Raw genomic sequence first — 15,000 nt, forward strand, 5'->3', positions numbered from 1 at the left:
GATGACGATAATGGTATAGGTAATGATGATGATGATTCTAATGGAAATAATATTAAGACTAGTGATAGTGACGCTAATGATAATAACAATGATATCAAAATAAATGATAATGAGAACAATAATGATAATGATGAATATTAATGATGATATTCATGATAATAATAGTAATAATGATATTAAGTATACTGATAATGATAAAAACAATAATGATTCTACTACTGCTACTAGTAATAGTAAGGATAAGAATAACGATATTGATGATGATTATAACAACAGTAACAATGATCATAATGATGCTAATAATAAAGGTAATGATAAAAACAACAATAATAATATTAGCACTAATATTGATGATAATAATGATGGTAATGATAACAATAAACATGAAAACAATAGTAATGATAACGGTAATAAAAATCATAATGATAGCAATGATGATGATGGTGATGATGATTATAAAGATTAATAGTAATAAAAAAAAATAATAATTATAATAATAATAATAATAATAATAATAATAATAATAATAATAATAATCATAATAATAATAATAATAATAATAATAATAATAATAATAATAATGATAATAATAATAATGATAATAATAATAATGATAATCATAATAATAATAGTAATAATAATTATAGTAATAACAATAATGATAATGATGATGATAATAACAATAACGATAATAATAATGATATTAATGATAACAAAAGCGATGGTAATAATAGGAAAAGTAATAATGATAATGGCAGTATTAATAATAACAATAATGATGATAATTATAATAATAACAATAATGATAATAATGATAATAATAATAATGATAATAATAATATCAGTAATAATAATAATAATGATAATATTAATGATAATAACAATAATAATGATAATGATGATAATAACAATATTGATAATAATAATGATAACAATAATAATAATAATAATAATAATAATAATAATAATAATAGTAATAATAATAATAAGGATAATAATAACGATAATAATAATGTTAATGATAATTATGATACTAACAATAATGATAATAAGAATAGTAGTAGTAGGACCACTACTACTAATGATAATAATAACAATAGTTAAAATGATGATAGTGATAATAAAAGATAATGCTAATAATGATAATAATAGTAATAATAATAATTACAATAGTAATATGATAGTGCTAATAATGCTAATAATAAAAACAATGATAACAATGATAATAAGAATAACAATAATAATAAAAACAATAACAATAGTAAGGATAATAATAATAACAATATCAATGATGATGATGATGATGCCAATGATAATGATAATAATGATAACAGTAATGATAGTAATTGTAAAGGTAATCACAATAAAAATAATAAATTTGATTATTTTTGGGTAATGAAAGTAATAATGATAATAATAATGATAATGATAACAATAACAGAATGATTATGGAAATATTGAAAACAATGATGAAATAGTAATAACAATATCAATAACAATGATAATAGTAATAATAACGATAATAATCATTATAATAATTGCGTTAATAATAATGATAATGAGAATAATAACGAGAATGATAATAATAGTAATATTGATAATAACAATGATATTGATGATGACAATAATGATAACAATGGTAATAATAATATAATGATAATGATAATAATAATTGTAATAACAATAGTAGTAGTAACACTAATGATAATGATAATAATAATAATAATGGTAATATTGATAATAATGATGATAATAATAATAGTAACAGTAATAATAATAAAGATGATAATGATAATGATGATGATAATAATAATAACAATCATAATAACAATAATAGTAGTGATGATAAGGATAATAATAATAATAATAATGATAATTATAATAATAATAGTAATGACAATAATGATAATAATAACTACAACAACAAGTGATGATAATAATGATAATAATAATAATGATAATAATAATAATGGTAATAATAGTAATAACAATAATGATAGCAGCAATGATAATAATGATAATGATAACAATAACAATGGTAATAATTGTAACAATGATAATAATAATGATAATAATGATAATAATAATAATGATAATGATAATGATAATGATAAGAACAATGATAATAATAGCAATGCTAAGAATAATGATAACAAAATGTTAATTATGATGATATTAGCGATGATAATACTAATAGCGACCATAATGGTAATACTAATGATAAGAGTAACAATAATAATGATGATAATAATAATAATGATGATAATAATAATGATAATAATAATAATGATTATAGTAATAATAGTAATAATAGTAAAAATAATAATAATAATAATGATAATAGTAGTGGTAGTTAGAAGCGCTCAGACAGCGAATACTTCCTCTGAGGGAATAGGACCACTAATGCTATAAGAACTATTCGCACTTGAAGAATTACATCAAAATCACCTCTTTGGCGGAACAACCTAAGAAACAAACAAACAAACTAATAAATTAACGCTACCAAAAACATAACCTCCTGGGTGGAGGTAATGATGATAATGATAATGATAATAGTAATAATGAAAATAAAAAAGGATGATAATAATGATGATGATGATGGTATACATGATGATGATAATTATTATTGTAATGGTAATTATTATTGCGGAGGAAATAATGATAAAAATAATGATGATATTAATAATAAAAATAAGTTAAGGATGATAATAATATACATAATGATGATAATAACAATAACATTAACGATAATAGAAATATCACAATGATAATAAAAACAACAATTATAATAGTGATAAAAGTAATAGTAATAATAAAGATGACAATGACGCCAAGGCAGTAGGGTCACTGATACAATAAAAATATTCACAGTTGAAGAATTTCATTAAAATCACTTCTTTCTCAAGTACGCTTCTGACGTCCGTAAGCGTGACCTCCTCGACGGAAGTAATAAAGGTAATGATAAAAATGATATGAACTGATGCAATCCTTTAAATGATTCCTAGATCCGGTCTGATCCGGTCTGAGACACGCTTATGATAAGATTTTCATACAAATCTGTTAATGACTTTTTGAGTTATTTCGCTAACCAACTAATCAAACTACTAACCAAAGGTGCCAAGACCACAACCTCTTTGGCGAAGGTAATAATGATGATAATGTTGATAGTAATAACGATTATGATGATGATAATAATAATGATAGCAATAATGATAAAAGCAATATAATGACAATAATGATAAAAGTAATAATGATGATAATAATAACAATAGTGATAATAATGATAACGATGCTAATAGTAATATAAATGATTGCGGTTACAAAAACAGGAAAAACAACAACAACAACATTGATAATAATAATGATTCTACTGCTACAATAGTACAATGATAATTATGATACCAATAATGATAAAAGTAATGATAATAACGATAATGCTAATAATGGTAAAAGCAATAATGATAACTATTATAATGATAATAATGGTAATAGTAGTAGTAATCATAATGATGAGTAGAAGCACTCAGAGAGCGCATTACATAAGAGTAATTATAACAATAATGGCATTAATGATAGCAATAATGATAACGATTAGAATTATAATAATGGTAACACTAGTAATTATAATAACAATGATAACTGGAAGCACTCAGAGAGCGCATGATCACTCTCGAAGAATTACATTGATTATTATATTGATAATGATAATAATGATAATAATTTAATTGCCAAAAAAAAGTTGAAATCGTCCCTATCTCGCAACGCCAGTGAATCCGGATCACCACCAAAATTTTACGGCATCGAAGCTGGTCTAAGACACACCTCTGATAAAAATAATCATAAAAATCTTTTACCCTTTTGAATTATCCCGCTAACCAACGAAACAAACAAACGGACAAACTAACCACCACTACCAAAAACATGACCTCTTGGCGGGGGTAATAAAAAACAACAACATAGTGATCTAGTCTTACGTCACCATCTCCCTCGCAAGGGCTGGGACGGTCAGCAGGTGGAGACCGCTATCACGAATGGATGCTCAACAAGTGATTAAAATAATGATGATAATAATAAGGATAAGGATAATGATACAATGTTAATAGTTCATAAAAGAATGAATATGCACTAACACATCGAGAAGAAATGTTTATTCAAAACCCTCAAGTTGAAATGACACACGACCAGAATAACACGTTTCGTTGTATTCTTGAGACCTCGTCCGCGGGAAATCCGAAGTGGAGATGATGGCGATGTCGTTTTGTTATTGTTTATTTATTAATTCTTCTTAGTATTGTGCCTCTTTATTTTCTTATGATTTTTTTTTATTTATTTTTTCTTATTATCATCGTCCCTTCATATTTTCCTATGCACTCATGGGCTCATAACCTATGCTCTCGTCACCACAATCTTAACGCTATAATCATGACAACTCAGACCTCACCACACCGCTTATACCACTCCACAACCCACAGTCTCTGCAAGCCGAGCCCGGTTTCATCGCGTTCATGGGCGTGGGCTTATCGCTGGCGGCGGGCGTGCCTCTCATAGGGATGATAGTGTGCTGCTGTAGGATGTGCGGGCGCTGCGGGGGCAAGAAGACGCAACACCACCACGACGACTGCTTCAACTGCCAGAGAAGGTCCCTCACCACGTCGCTCGCCACGTGCGCCCTCTTCGTCTCGTGAGTGGCTGTCCACTCGTTTGATGTTGGCTTTATTTTATTCCTTTTTATGTCAGTTTGTTCGTCTGTTTGTATATGTGTGTGTGTATGAATGTATGCATGTATGTATGTATGTATGTATGTATGTATGTATGTATGTATGTATGTATGTATGTATGTATGTATATACGTATGTATGTATGTATGTAATGTGTGTATCTGTTTATTCGTATGCGTGTCATTCTATTAATTTATTCTTGTATATATCAGTTTAGCTGTATGTATCTTTATTCATTTAGTGATTTATTTATAAGTGTTGTAGGGTGTTCCCTCTGATATACATAATCTAAAAAAATCCAAGACGCCTCATTTTTAATCTTAAATGTTTAAAACTACTAAATTAAAATATGAGAGCTGCCACTACTACTATCAATTTTGCACATCGGATAATAGTGATGATCAAAGTTCGATAATAAAAACAACAATAATGATTCTAACTATAGTGAGAACAAAGATAATCAAGAGAATTAGGCCTGACTACGAACCATAATAACAATAACCATATTACTGTCCTACTGACAGAATTCCCGCCAGTTACCCGTACTGCCACTATAATGATGAAAATGATACAGGAAATCATAATAACAACAACGATAAATCATGATAATATTATCGTTATCATAATAACAATTAGTGTAATGATTATAAAATAGTGATGATTATAATGATCTTCCTTGTCATATAAAATGAAAATAATAATAACTGTAATAGTTGATGATAATAAAAGTAACCCTCTAATTAGTGCAATTGCCGATGTGACTGAGAACAACGTAGCAACTACAGCTATTATGATGATAAGATTAACGAATGATAATGAACAGGATATGTCTTATGTATAATCAGCAGATTCTCTGTACAGTACTGCATTTGCTAATTTTTTTTTATACTAAAATGACAAGATATTTTACCATTTCGTTATGTTTCCATATGATATCCATAATCATAATTATTTTTGCTATGCCCATACAGCACACAAATACAGGAAATTCTAATCACATAATAAAGAGAAAACCCAAATCTTCTTCCGACCGTCACCCCGCCCTCCTCCGCAGGCTGGGCGTGGTGGTGGCCGTCGTGAGCAACGAGCGCCTCAGCAGCGCCGTCTCGGAGGCGAGGGCGAGCGTGCAGAACAACGTCCAAGATCTCGACACCTTCTTGAGGAACACCAAGATGCAGCTCCGGTTCCTCGTCAGCAACTCCTTAGAACAAACGGTCGACGCGATCTATGGTGACCTTGACGGTAGGGCATTGGAAGTCAGGTGGCGATAAGCCTTAGGCCCGTACTTTTAAAACCTTTCGCCAGTGCTGGCGAAAGGTTTCGCCGGGCGATCCGGAATTTCGTACTATTAAAATCATGCCCTGATCTTTCGCCAGGGCTGGCGAAAGATCATATTGGAACAGCCTGGCGAAGCAAAGGCGAGAGCTGTTTGAATACCATTTTCTTGCTTCCAAATTATAATTAGTAACATATTTGAGTATGATATAATGTAGGAATCACATTGAAATTCTAAAATATCTTAAAATCATAATAAATTATGAAATAACGTATATACGTATTTTATTCAAGACCTTCGATGTTCCTGTCGAGAGCTCAAGACATCAGCTGTATTTCTACCCCCCTACCCCTACCCCCACCCCCGAGATGACTTATTTAGATTTAGGTTGTTGTTTTTTTGGTTGTAAGGATAATGTTCTTTTCACAAACGTTACCAGAAGTGTCTTGATGTTGGCATGTTTACTTCTGGCTATAGAAACAGCTGTACTGCTCCACCGCCCTGTAATGAGGCGTCTTTAATGATACCCTTGTAGGCCTACAGTTCAATATCTCATATCAGTTAGGAATAGTAAAATAGTAATTTTTAAACTCTTTTGTTAAAGTATAAAGTTATTTTTTGTATAAAAGTATAAAGTTGATATACTAGAGTATAAAGTACTTTTAAAACCTTTCGCCAATGCTGGCGTTCGCCAGGCGAACGTCTGAGTGAGGGAGGCCTTACTTTTAAAACCAAGGAAGGTGTTCGCCAGGCCTGGCGAACGAAAGGGATCGCCAGGCGCTTCGGCGAATGAAAAAAACGCGAGAAACACAAATTTGTTACATCTGCAGTGTGTTATATAAACATATAAGTAAATATATATAGTTGGCACATAGCAGGGATTTTTTTTTTTTTTTTTATATTACCTTACCGTACCTTACTTATATCATATATTACTTTACCTAACATAATCTAAGCTTAATTATTAACCTCGGGAGAAGACGATAATATATCCGCAATAGCCTCACTTTATACAAAGGAGTTAAAAATAAAATAATTTTACTATACCTAACCGATATAAAATAGTTAACTGTTGGGTTACAAGGGTTAGTTTGGTTAAACACGCCTCATTATAGAGCGGTGGAGCACTACAGCCATATTCCTATAGCCCGTAGTAAACATGCCATCGTCAAAACACTTTTGGTAACATTTGTGAAAGGAAAATTATCTTTACAACCAAAACAACAACCTAAATCTAAATAAGTCATCTCGGGGGTGGGGGGTAGGGGTAGGGGGGTAGGAATACAGCTGATGTCTTGAGCTCGACTGGAACATCGAAGGTCTTGAAAAAACTACGTATATACGTTATTTCATAATAAATTATGATTTTAAGATATTTTAGAATTACAATGTGATTCCTACATCATATCATACGTAAATATGTTACTAATTTATAATTTGAAAGCAAGAAAATGGTATTTAAACACGGGAAAGGGAGGGCTCTCGCGGCTTTGCTTCGCCAGGCTGTTCCAATACGATCGTTCGCCAGCCCTGGCGAAAGTTCGCCTGGCGAACTTTTAATGGTACGAAATTCCCGATCGCCCGGCGAAACCTTTCGCCAGAACTAGCAAAAGGTTTTAAAAGTACGGGCCATAAAGTTAACCTTGTTATAGTATAACGGGAATTTCGTACCATAAAAAGTTCGCCAGGCGAACTTTCGCCAGGGCTGGCGAACGATCGTATTGGAACAGCCTGGCAAAGCAAAGTCGCGAGAGCCCTCCCTTTCCCGTGTTTGAATACCATTTTCTTGCTTTCAAATTATAAACTAGTAACATATTTACGTATGATATGATATAGGAATCACATTGTAATTCTAAAATATCTTAAAATCATAATTTATTATGAAATAACGTATATACGTAGTTTTTTTTTCAAGACCTTCGATATTCCAGTCGAGCTCAAGACATCAGCTGTATTCCTACCCCCCTACCCCCACCCCCGAGATGACTTATTTAGATTTAGGTTGTTATTTTGGTTGTAAGGATAATTTTCCTTTCACAAATGTTACCAAAAGTGTTTTGACGATGGCATGTTTACTACGGGCTATAGAAATATGGCTGTAGTGCTCCACCGCTCTATAATGAGGCGTGTCTAACCAAACTAACCCTTGTAACCCAACAGTTAACTATTTTATATCGGCTAGGTATAGTAAAATTATTAATTTTTAACTCCTTTGTATAAAGTGAGGCTATTACGGATATAATATTATCGTCTTCTCCCGAGGTTAATAATTAAGCTTAGATTATGTTAGGTAAAGTAATATATATGATATAAGGAAGGTACGGTAAGGTAATATAATAAAAAAAAATCCCTGCTATGTTCCAACTATATATATTTACTCATATGTTTATATAACACTGCAGATGTAACAAATTTGTGTTTCTCGCGTTATTTTTTTTTTTTTTTCATTCGCCGAAGCGCTAGATTAAGCAGGAATCCAAGATGTTAGCGCCTGGCGATCCCTTTCGTTCGCCAGGCCTGGCGAACACCTTCCTTGGTTTTAAAAGTAAGGCCTCCCTCACTCAGATGTTCGCCTGGCGAAACTTCGCCAGACGAACGCCATCATTTGCGAAAGGTTTTAAAAGTATTTTATACTCTAGTATATCAACTTTATACTTTTATACAAAAAATAACTTTATACTTTAACAAAAGAGTTTAAAAAATACTATTTTACTATTCCTAACTGATATAAGATATTGAACTGTAGGCCTACAAGGGTATCATTAGACACGCCTCATTATAGGGCGGTGGAGCACTACAGCTATGTTTCTATAGCCAAAAGTAAACATGCCGCCATCAAAACACTTCTGGTAACGTTTGTGAAAAGAACATTATCCTTACAACCAAAATAACAACCTAAATTTAAATAAGTCATCTCGGGGGTGGGGGTGGAGGTGGGGGTAGGGGGGTAGGAATACAGCTGATGTCTTGAGCTCTCGACTGGAACATCGAAGGTCTTGAAAAAAATACGTATATACGTTATTTCATAATAGATTATGATTTTAAGATATTTTAGAATTTCAATGTGATTCCTATATCATATCATACGTAAATATGTTACTAGTTTATAATTTGAAAGCAAGAAAATGGCATTTAAACACGGGAAAGGGAGGGCTCTCGCGGCTTTGCTTCGCCAGGCTGTTCCAATACGATCGTTCGCCAGCCCTGGCGAAAGTTCGCCTGGCGAACTTTTTATGGTACGAAATTCCCGATCGCCCGGCGAAACCTTTCGCCAGAACTAGCAAAAGGTTTTAAAAGTACGGGCCATAAAGTTAACCTTGTTACAGTATAACGGGAATTTCGTACCATAAAAAGTTCGCCAGGCGAACTTTCGCCAGGGCTGGCGAACGATCGTATTGGAACAGCCTGGCAAAGCAAAGTCGCGAGAGCCCTCCCTTTCCCGTGTTTAAATGCCATTTTCTTGCTTTCAAATTATAAACTAGTAACATATTTACGTATGATATGATATAGGAATCACATTGTAATTCTAAAATATCTTAAAATCATAATTTATTATGAAATAACGTATATACGTAGTTTTTTTTCAAGACCTTCGATATTCCAGTCGAGCTCAAGACATCAGCTGTATTCCTACCCCCCTACCCCCACCCCCGAGATGACTTATTTAGATTTAGGTTGTTATTTTGGTTGTAAGGATAATTTTCCTTTCACAAATGTTACCAAAAGTGTTTTGACGATGGCATGTTTACTACGGGCTATAGAAATATGGCTGTAGTGCTCCACCGCTCTATAATGAGGCGTGTCTAACCTAACCTAACCCTTGTAACCCAATAGTTAACTATTTTATATCGGTTAGGTATAGTAAAATTATAAATTTTTAACTCCTTTGTATAAAGTGAGGCTATTGCGGATATATTATCGTCTTCTCCCGAGGTTAATAATTAAGCTTAGATTATGTTAGGTAAAGTAATATATATGATATAAGTAAGGTACGGTAAGGTAATATAATATAAAAAAATCCCTGCTATGTGCCAACTATATATATTTACTTATAAGCTTATATAACACTGCAGATGTAACAAATTTGTGTTTCTCGCGTTTTTTTTTTTTTTTCTTTTTTCATTCGCCGAAGCGCTAGATTAAGCAGGAATCCAAGATGTTAGCGCCTGGCGATCCCTTTCATTCGCCAGGCCTGGCGAACACCTGCCTTGGTTTTAAAAGTAAGGCCTCCCTCACTCAGATGTTCGCCTGGCGAAGCTTCGCCAGGCGAACGCCATCATTGGCGAAAGGTTTTAAAAGTACTTTATACTCTAGTATATCAACTTTATACTTTTATACAAAAAATAACTTTATACTTTAACAAAAGAGTTTAAAAAATACTATTTTACTATTCCTAACTGATATAAGATATTGAACTGTAGGCCTACAAGGGTATCATTAGACACGCCTCATTATAGGGCGGTGGAGCACTACAGCTATGTTTCTATAGCCAAAAGTAAACATGCCGCCATCAAAACACTTCTGGTAACGTTTGTGAAAAGAACATTATCCTTACAACCAAAATAACAACAACCTAAATCTAAATAAGTCATCTCGGGGGTGGGGGTGGAGGTGGGGGTAGGGGGGTAGGAATACAGCTGATGTCTTGAGCTCTCGACTGGAACATCGAAGGTCTTGAAAAAAATACGTATATACGTTATTTCATAATAGATTATGATTTTAAGATATTTTAGAATTTCAATGTGATTCCTATATCATATCATACGTAAATATGTTACTAGTTTATAATTTGAAAGCAAGAAAATGGTATTCAAACAGCTCTCGCCTTTGCTTCGCCAGGCTGTTCCAATATGATCTTTCGCCAGCCCTGGCGAACGTTCGCCAGACATGATTTTAATAGTACAAAATTCCGGATCGAGCCTCAGAGGTCGCCTGGCGTAGCTTCGCCAGGCGAACGCCAGCACTGGTGAAGGTTTTAAAAGTACGGGCCTTAGAGAGGGGAATCAGGTGAAAGGGTTCTCAGCGAAAGGGTAGTATGGTGCAAAACGTGTATTGCCATGAATGGATAGTTTCCTGTAGATTTTTTAATGTGACGAGATCTTGTTGAGATAATGGAGAGATACATCTGTGCTAGTTATCAAAATAGATTCATATTACGGTGCGGCATAGGTAATTACAGTAGTTATTACCATAACATTTGTAAATGATATCTGACTAGCTAGCTCATTCTCAGTGTATGTAAATATTCCTCTTGTGTTATAATGTAATTATTCAAATTTCATCAACCCACAATACCCATCTATTTTTTTTTTTACAGGTTATACAGGGTGAAACCATTATACTATAGTCTATATTATATTACGAAATAACAGACTAAAAGAAATACCAAGTGATAAGGGAAATAAAACACAGCTTCTTACAATGGCATAATATTTCAGACGTGGAGTACCTGCTGGGGAGGCCGCTTCAGAGGGAGTTGGCAGCGGAGGCGCAAATCGAGGTGGCTCTGGACTCCCTCCTGCACATAAGCAGCAGTGGGTATCTTTTTGTATGGACAGTCTAGTTGGCTATAGCTCACTTAATCTGGACTATTTTTGCCTCAAAATATTCATGTGATCATAACTAGTTTTGTCGATAATATTCGGTGAAATATGTCCTTAGTAGCAATAAAAACTCCAGAAAAAATACATAATATAACCATAATTGTGCGAAAGTGTTTCCCTTCCTAGCTCCCCTCTCTTTTTTCTCTGTCTGTTTGTCTTTGTGACTTTTTTCTGTCTGTCTGTCTATCTGTCTCTTTGTCTGTCTGTTTATATGTATTTCCGTCTTTCTGTCTGTCAGTATGTCTGCTTGTCTGTTGTCTGTATGCATGTTAGTTTGCCTTTGGCTCTCTCTCTCTATCTATCTATCTATATCTATTTATCTTTCTCCTTCCCTCCCTCTGTCTCACTTCCTCTCTCTCTCTCTCTCTCTCTTTCCCTCCCCTCCCTCCCCGCCTCTCTCTCTCTCTCTCTCTCTCTCTCTCTCTCTCTCTCTCTCTCTCTCTCTCTCTCTCTCTCTCTCTCTTCTCTCCCTCGCTCCCTCCCTCCCCTCCTCTCTCTCTCTCCCTCTCCTAATCCCTCCCTCCCCCTCTCTTTCTCTCCCTTCCTTCCCCTCCCTACCTCTTGCCTTCCAAACCCTTTCTCTCTGAACCCCGTTATACAAACAACAGTCGCATGTTATTAAACTTTTCTCCCCAATATTAGCCGTCGCTGGGAAGTGATTCTGACGGCAGCTCTGATGTCTATTGGGGAGATATTTCCCACTCCGTCGTTTCATCTGAAGCTCGAAGTTTAGCATATTATTCATAAATTGGGAAAAAGAAAGGAAAATGGAAGAAGAAAAAAAGGAATAGGAGGGCAAGGAGAGATTTAAAAAAAGAGGAGGAGGAGAAAGATGAAGGAGATAATGATGAAGATGAGAAAGATGATGATGATGATGAGGAGGATTTTTAGGAGGAGGAAGAGGAAATGGAGGATAAAGAAAGAAAGTAACGATATGAGAAAAAAAAGACAATTGTGAGTTCATGGAAAGACCAGTTCTCAAGCACGTGTTCTACGAATGTTCTCAGAGACCAAGCAATCCAGGCAGGAATTCTTAAGTGGCCTCGCCTGTGAAAGAGCAAGGAAGCATGTAAATTTCAGGGACCCAATAGAATACGAAAGGGAATAACAAAGACCAAAGGAAATAACAATGGAGATGACGTAATACAAGTGAAATAAAAAGTAACAATTGAAATAGCATAGAACAAATATTTGGTAAAGAAAATATCGCAGAACAAATGAAATGACGTATAAAAGGAAGAAATTCAAAACAGCAGAAATTAAGGGAATGGAGAAAGTAATAAATTTATAGAAAACAATAATACCAAATGCATTTTTCATTCATATCTATGTTGTCAAATCCAGTGTTTGAATGCACACACACAACACGCACATTTATACACACACACACACGCGCACACAAACACACACACACAAACACACACGCACGAACACAAACACGCACATACATACATGCAATCAGGAATAGAAAAAAAAATCTAAGGCAAATGAAATTACCTCATTTTGTTTTATCTCTTGCAGGTTTACGCAGCATCGCCGGTCGCATGCGGTCGCTGGAAGAAGCAAGGTCGCAGGCGGCGGCTCGGGCAGAAGAGGTGAGATTTAGAGATTAATATGTACGTGTATACGGTGTACATGCTCGAAACGTACATGTATGTGACGTGCATGTATACTTATGAAAGTTTGATGTCTACGACGACCCATTGGAGGAGCTCTCGACCATTTTTCTTTCTTTCTTTCTTCCTCAAGTTCGCACGTAAACGGTGTGGAGGATAAGTGACTCTTATGAAATGGATATCCGCTTAAGAGTTGATAGTATTGTGTTATGGCCATTGTTTAGCATGCTCCCTAACTCCTCTTACACACAATATTACCAACTCCCCCCCCTCTCCTTCTCTCACATACACACACACACACACAGCAAAGTAGTCAGGAGGTCGCGAACCCCCTTGATCGAAAGTACATGTAATATATTAATTTGTCATATATTTTGTCCGAAAATTGTTAAATAGAAATTCATTCAGAAGGAACGAAAGAACAGAAATTCTCCCTCGAGAATATTTCCGAAGAGCATGAAAGAAAAGGGGGAATAGGGAAAAAAAACATCCCATCGCTAATCCTTCTCTTTTGACATTTCTCACTCCTCTCCTCTTCTTCTTTGCAGTTAAGAGGCCGCCTTGTCGAGCTAGCGGGAGATATACAGAGATTTGTTGCACGTTGCACGCCCGAGGACGCGGATCTGTGCAACTCCCTGGACTACCGAGGCCTTGACCTGGACGCTCGCTTCGATAGCGTGAGTTCCGCGATTTTTTGTTCTCGGTTCCTAGGGTGGCATTGGCGCATTTAATACGAGAGAGCACTCCGAGGGAGCTCTTGTGTAACTGAGAAATAGTTATAATAATTACTGTAATATTATAACTCTGGTAGTGCTATTACCAGTACTAATGCTTCGAAACGATGTTGAAGATGGTCATAGTAATGATAACGATAGTAATAATCCTAAAACAAAAGCATCGCTATTAATGCTGATGATTACAACGACGACGCTAACGCTCCCGCCTCGCAGTTCTCCTTCTCGGAGCAGCTGCGTCTCCTCTCGGCCGTGGAGAGCCACAACCTGACGGAGACGGCGAGGCACGCGAGGTATGAGTTCGAGAACATTCCGAATTATATAGAGTCGATGACGCGCCGTACACGGGACGGTAAGTGGACCTTGGCATAGTCTTTTCTTTGTTCAGATTTTTTGTTTTTTTTTTAAATCTTTTTGACATATGTTGTATAATTCACTCTATAAATGAAAAATAAAATAAAATAATGCATTGTAAATTTGTAAATGGAATGTTTATTAGTTGATGTTAATGCCACAATAATATTTTCTGTCTTTTCCCAGACGTGAAGCGCGCAGTCCGCACCTTCCGCGCCCACGTGTACTCGCGCGTGCGGGGCCTCGACGACGTGGCCTTCGACCTGGAGGTGCGCACGCGAGACATGACCTGGCGGGTCGACGAGGCAGCCGCCATGTTGCAGAAGCACGAGACCTTCAGGTGGTACACCGGCCTCGGTAAGTCTACGGCCGCTGCTCGCCCGTTTTCACTAACTCTCCCCTGGCAGTCGCAGCATTCGTTGCTTTTCAGTTGTAGCGGTCATTAGGTCGGTCGATGCTAATAAAACTGTTTATTATGATGATGTATGGAAATCATTTGAACTTGTCTCTTTAATAAAACCTAGCTTTAGATTTTTATTTAAACGGTGACTGGTTTGCGGTAATCCCTGGCACCGCCTTTATCTCTCAACTGACACACGTTCTCTTTGACGTAAATGTTGCGAGGACTGAATTTCGACTCTGACTTAGGCTCACCTCTTAATAACTAAATCTTGATTCCTTATATCTTAAACACTCAGA

General features: G+C 35.0%; 1 protein-coding gene across 1 annotated transcript in view; it reads left to right on the top strand.

Moving 5' to 3' along the window:
* The window catches only part of LOC113803391 (prominin-1-A), a 64,645-nt gene that overhangs the window by 40,157 nt on the left and 9,488 nt on the right, over positions 1 to 15,000 (top strand). The window contains exons 3-9 of the mRNA XM_070144880.1: positions 4,473 to 4,681; positions 5,773 to 5,960; positions 11,433 to 11,528; positions 13,119 to 13,192; positions 13,762 to 13,890; positions 14,164 to 14,299; positions 14,488 to 14,658. Of these exons, the coding sequence (XP_070000981.1) occupies positions 4,473 to 4,681; positions 5,773 to 5,960; positions 11,433 to 11,528; positions 13,119 to 13,192; positions 13,762 to 13,890; positions 14,164 to 14,299; positions 14,488 to 14,658 (1,003 nt within the window). The remainder of the gene's footprint in view (positions 1 to 4,472; positions 4,682 to 5,772; positions 5,961 to 11,432; positions 11,529 to 13,118; positions 13,193 to 13,761; positions 13,891 to 14,163; positions 14,300 to 14,487; positions 14,659 to 15,000) is intronic.

Source organism: Penaeus vannamei, chromosome 3, assembly GCF_042767895.1.
Source record: "Penaeus vannamei isolate JL-2024 chromosome 3, ASM4276789v1, whole genome shotgun sequence".
NCBI classification, from domain to species: domain Eukaryota; kingdom Metazoa; phylum Arthropoda; class Malacostraca; order Decapoda; family Penaeidae; genus Penaeus; species Penaeus vannamei.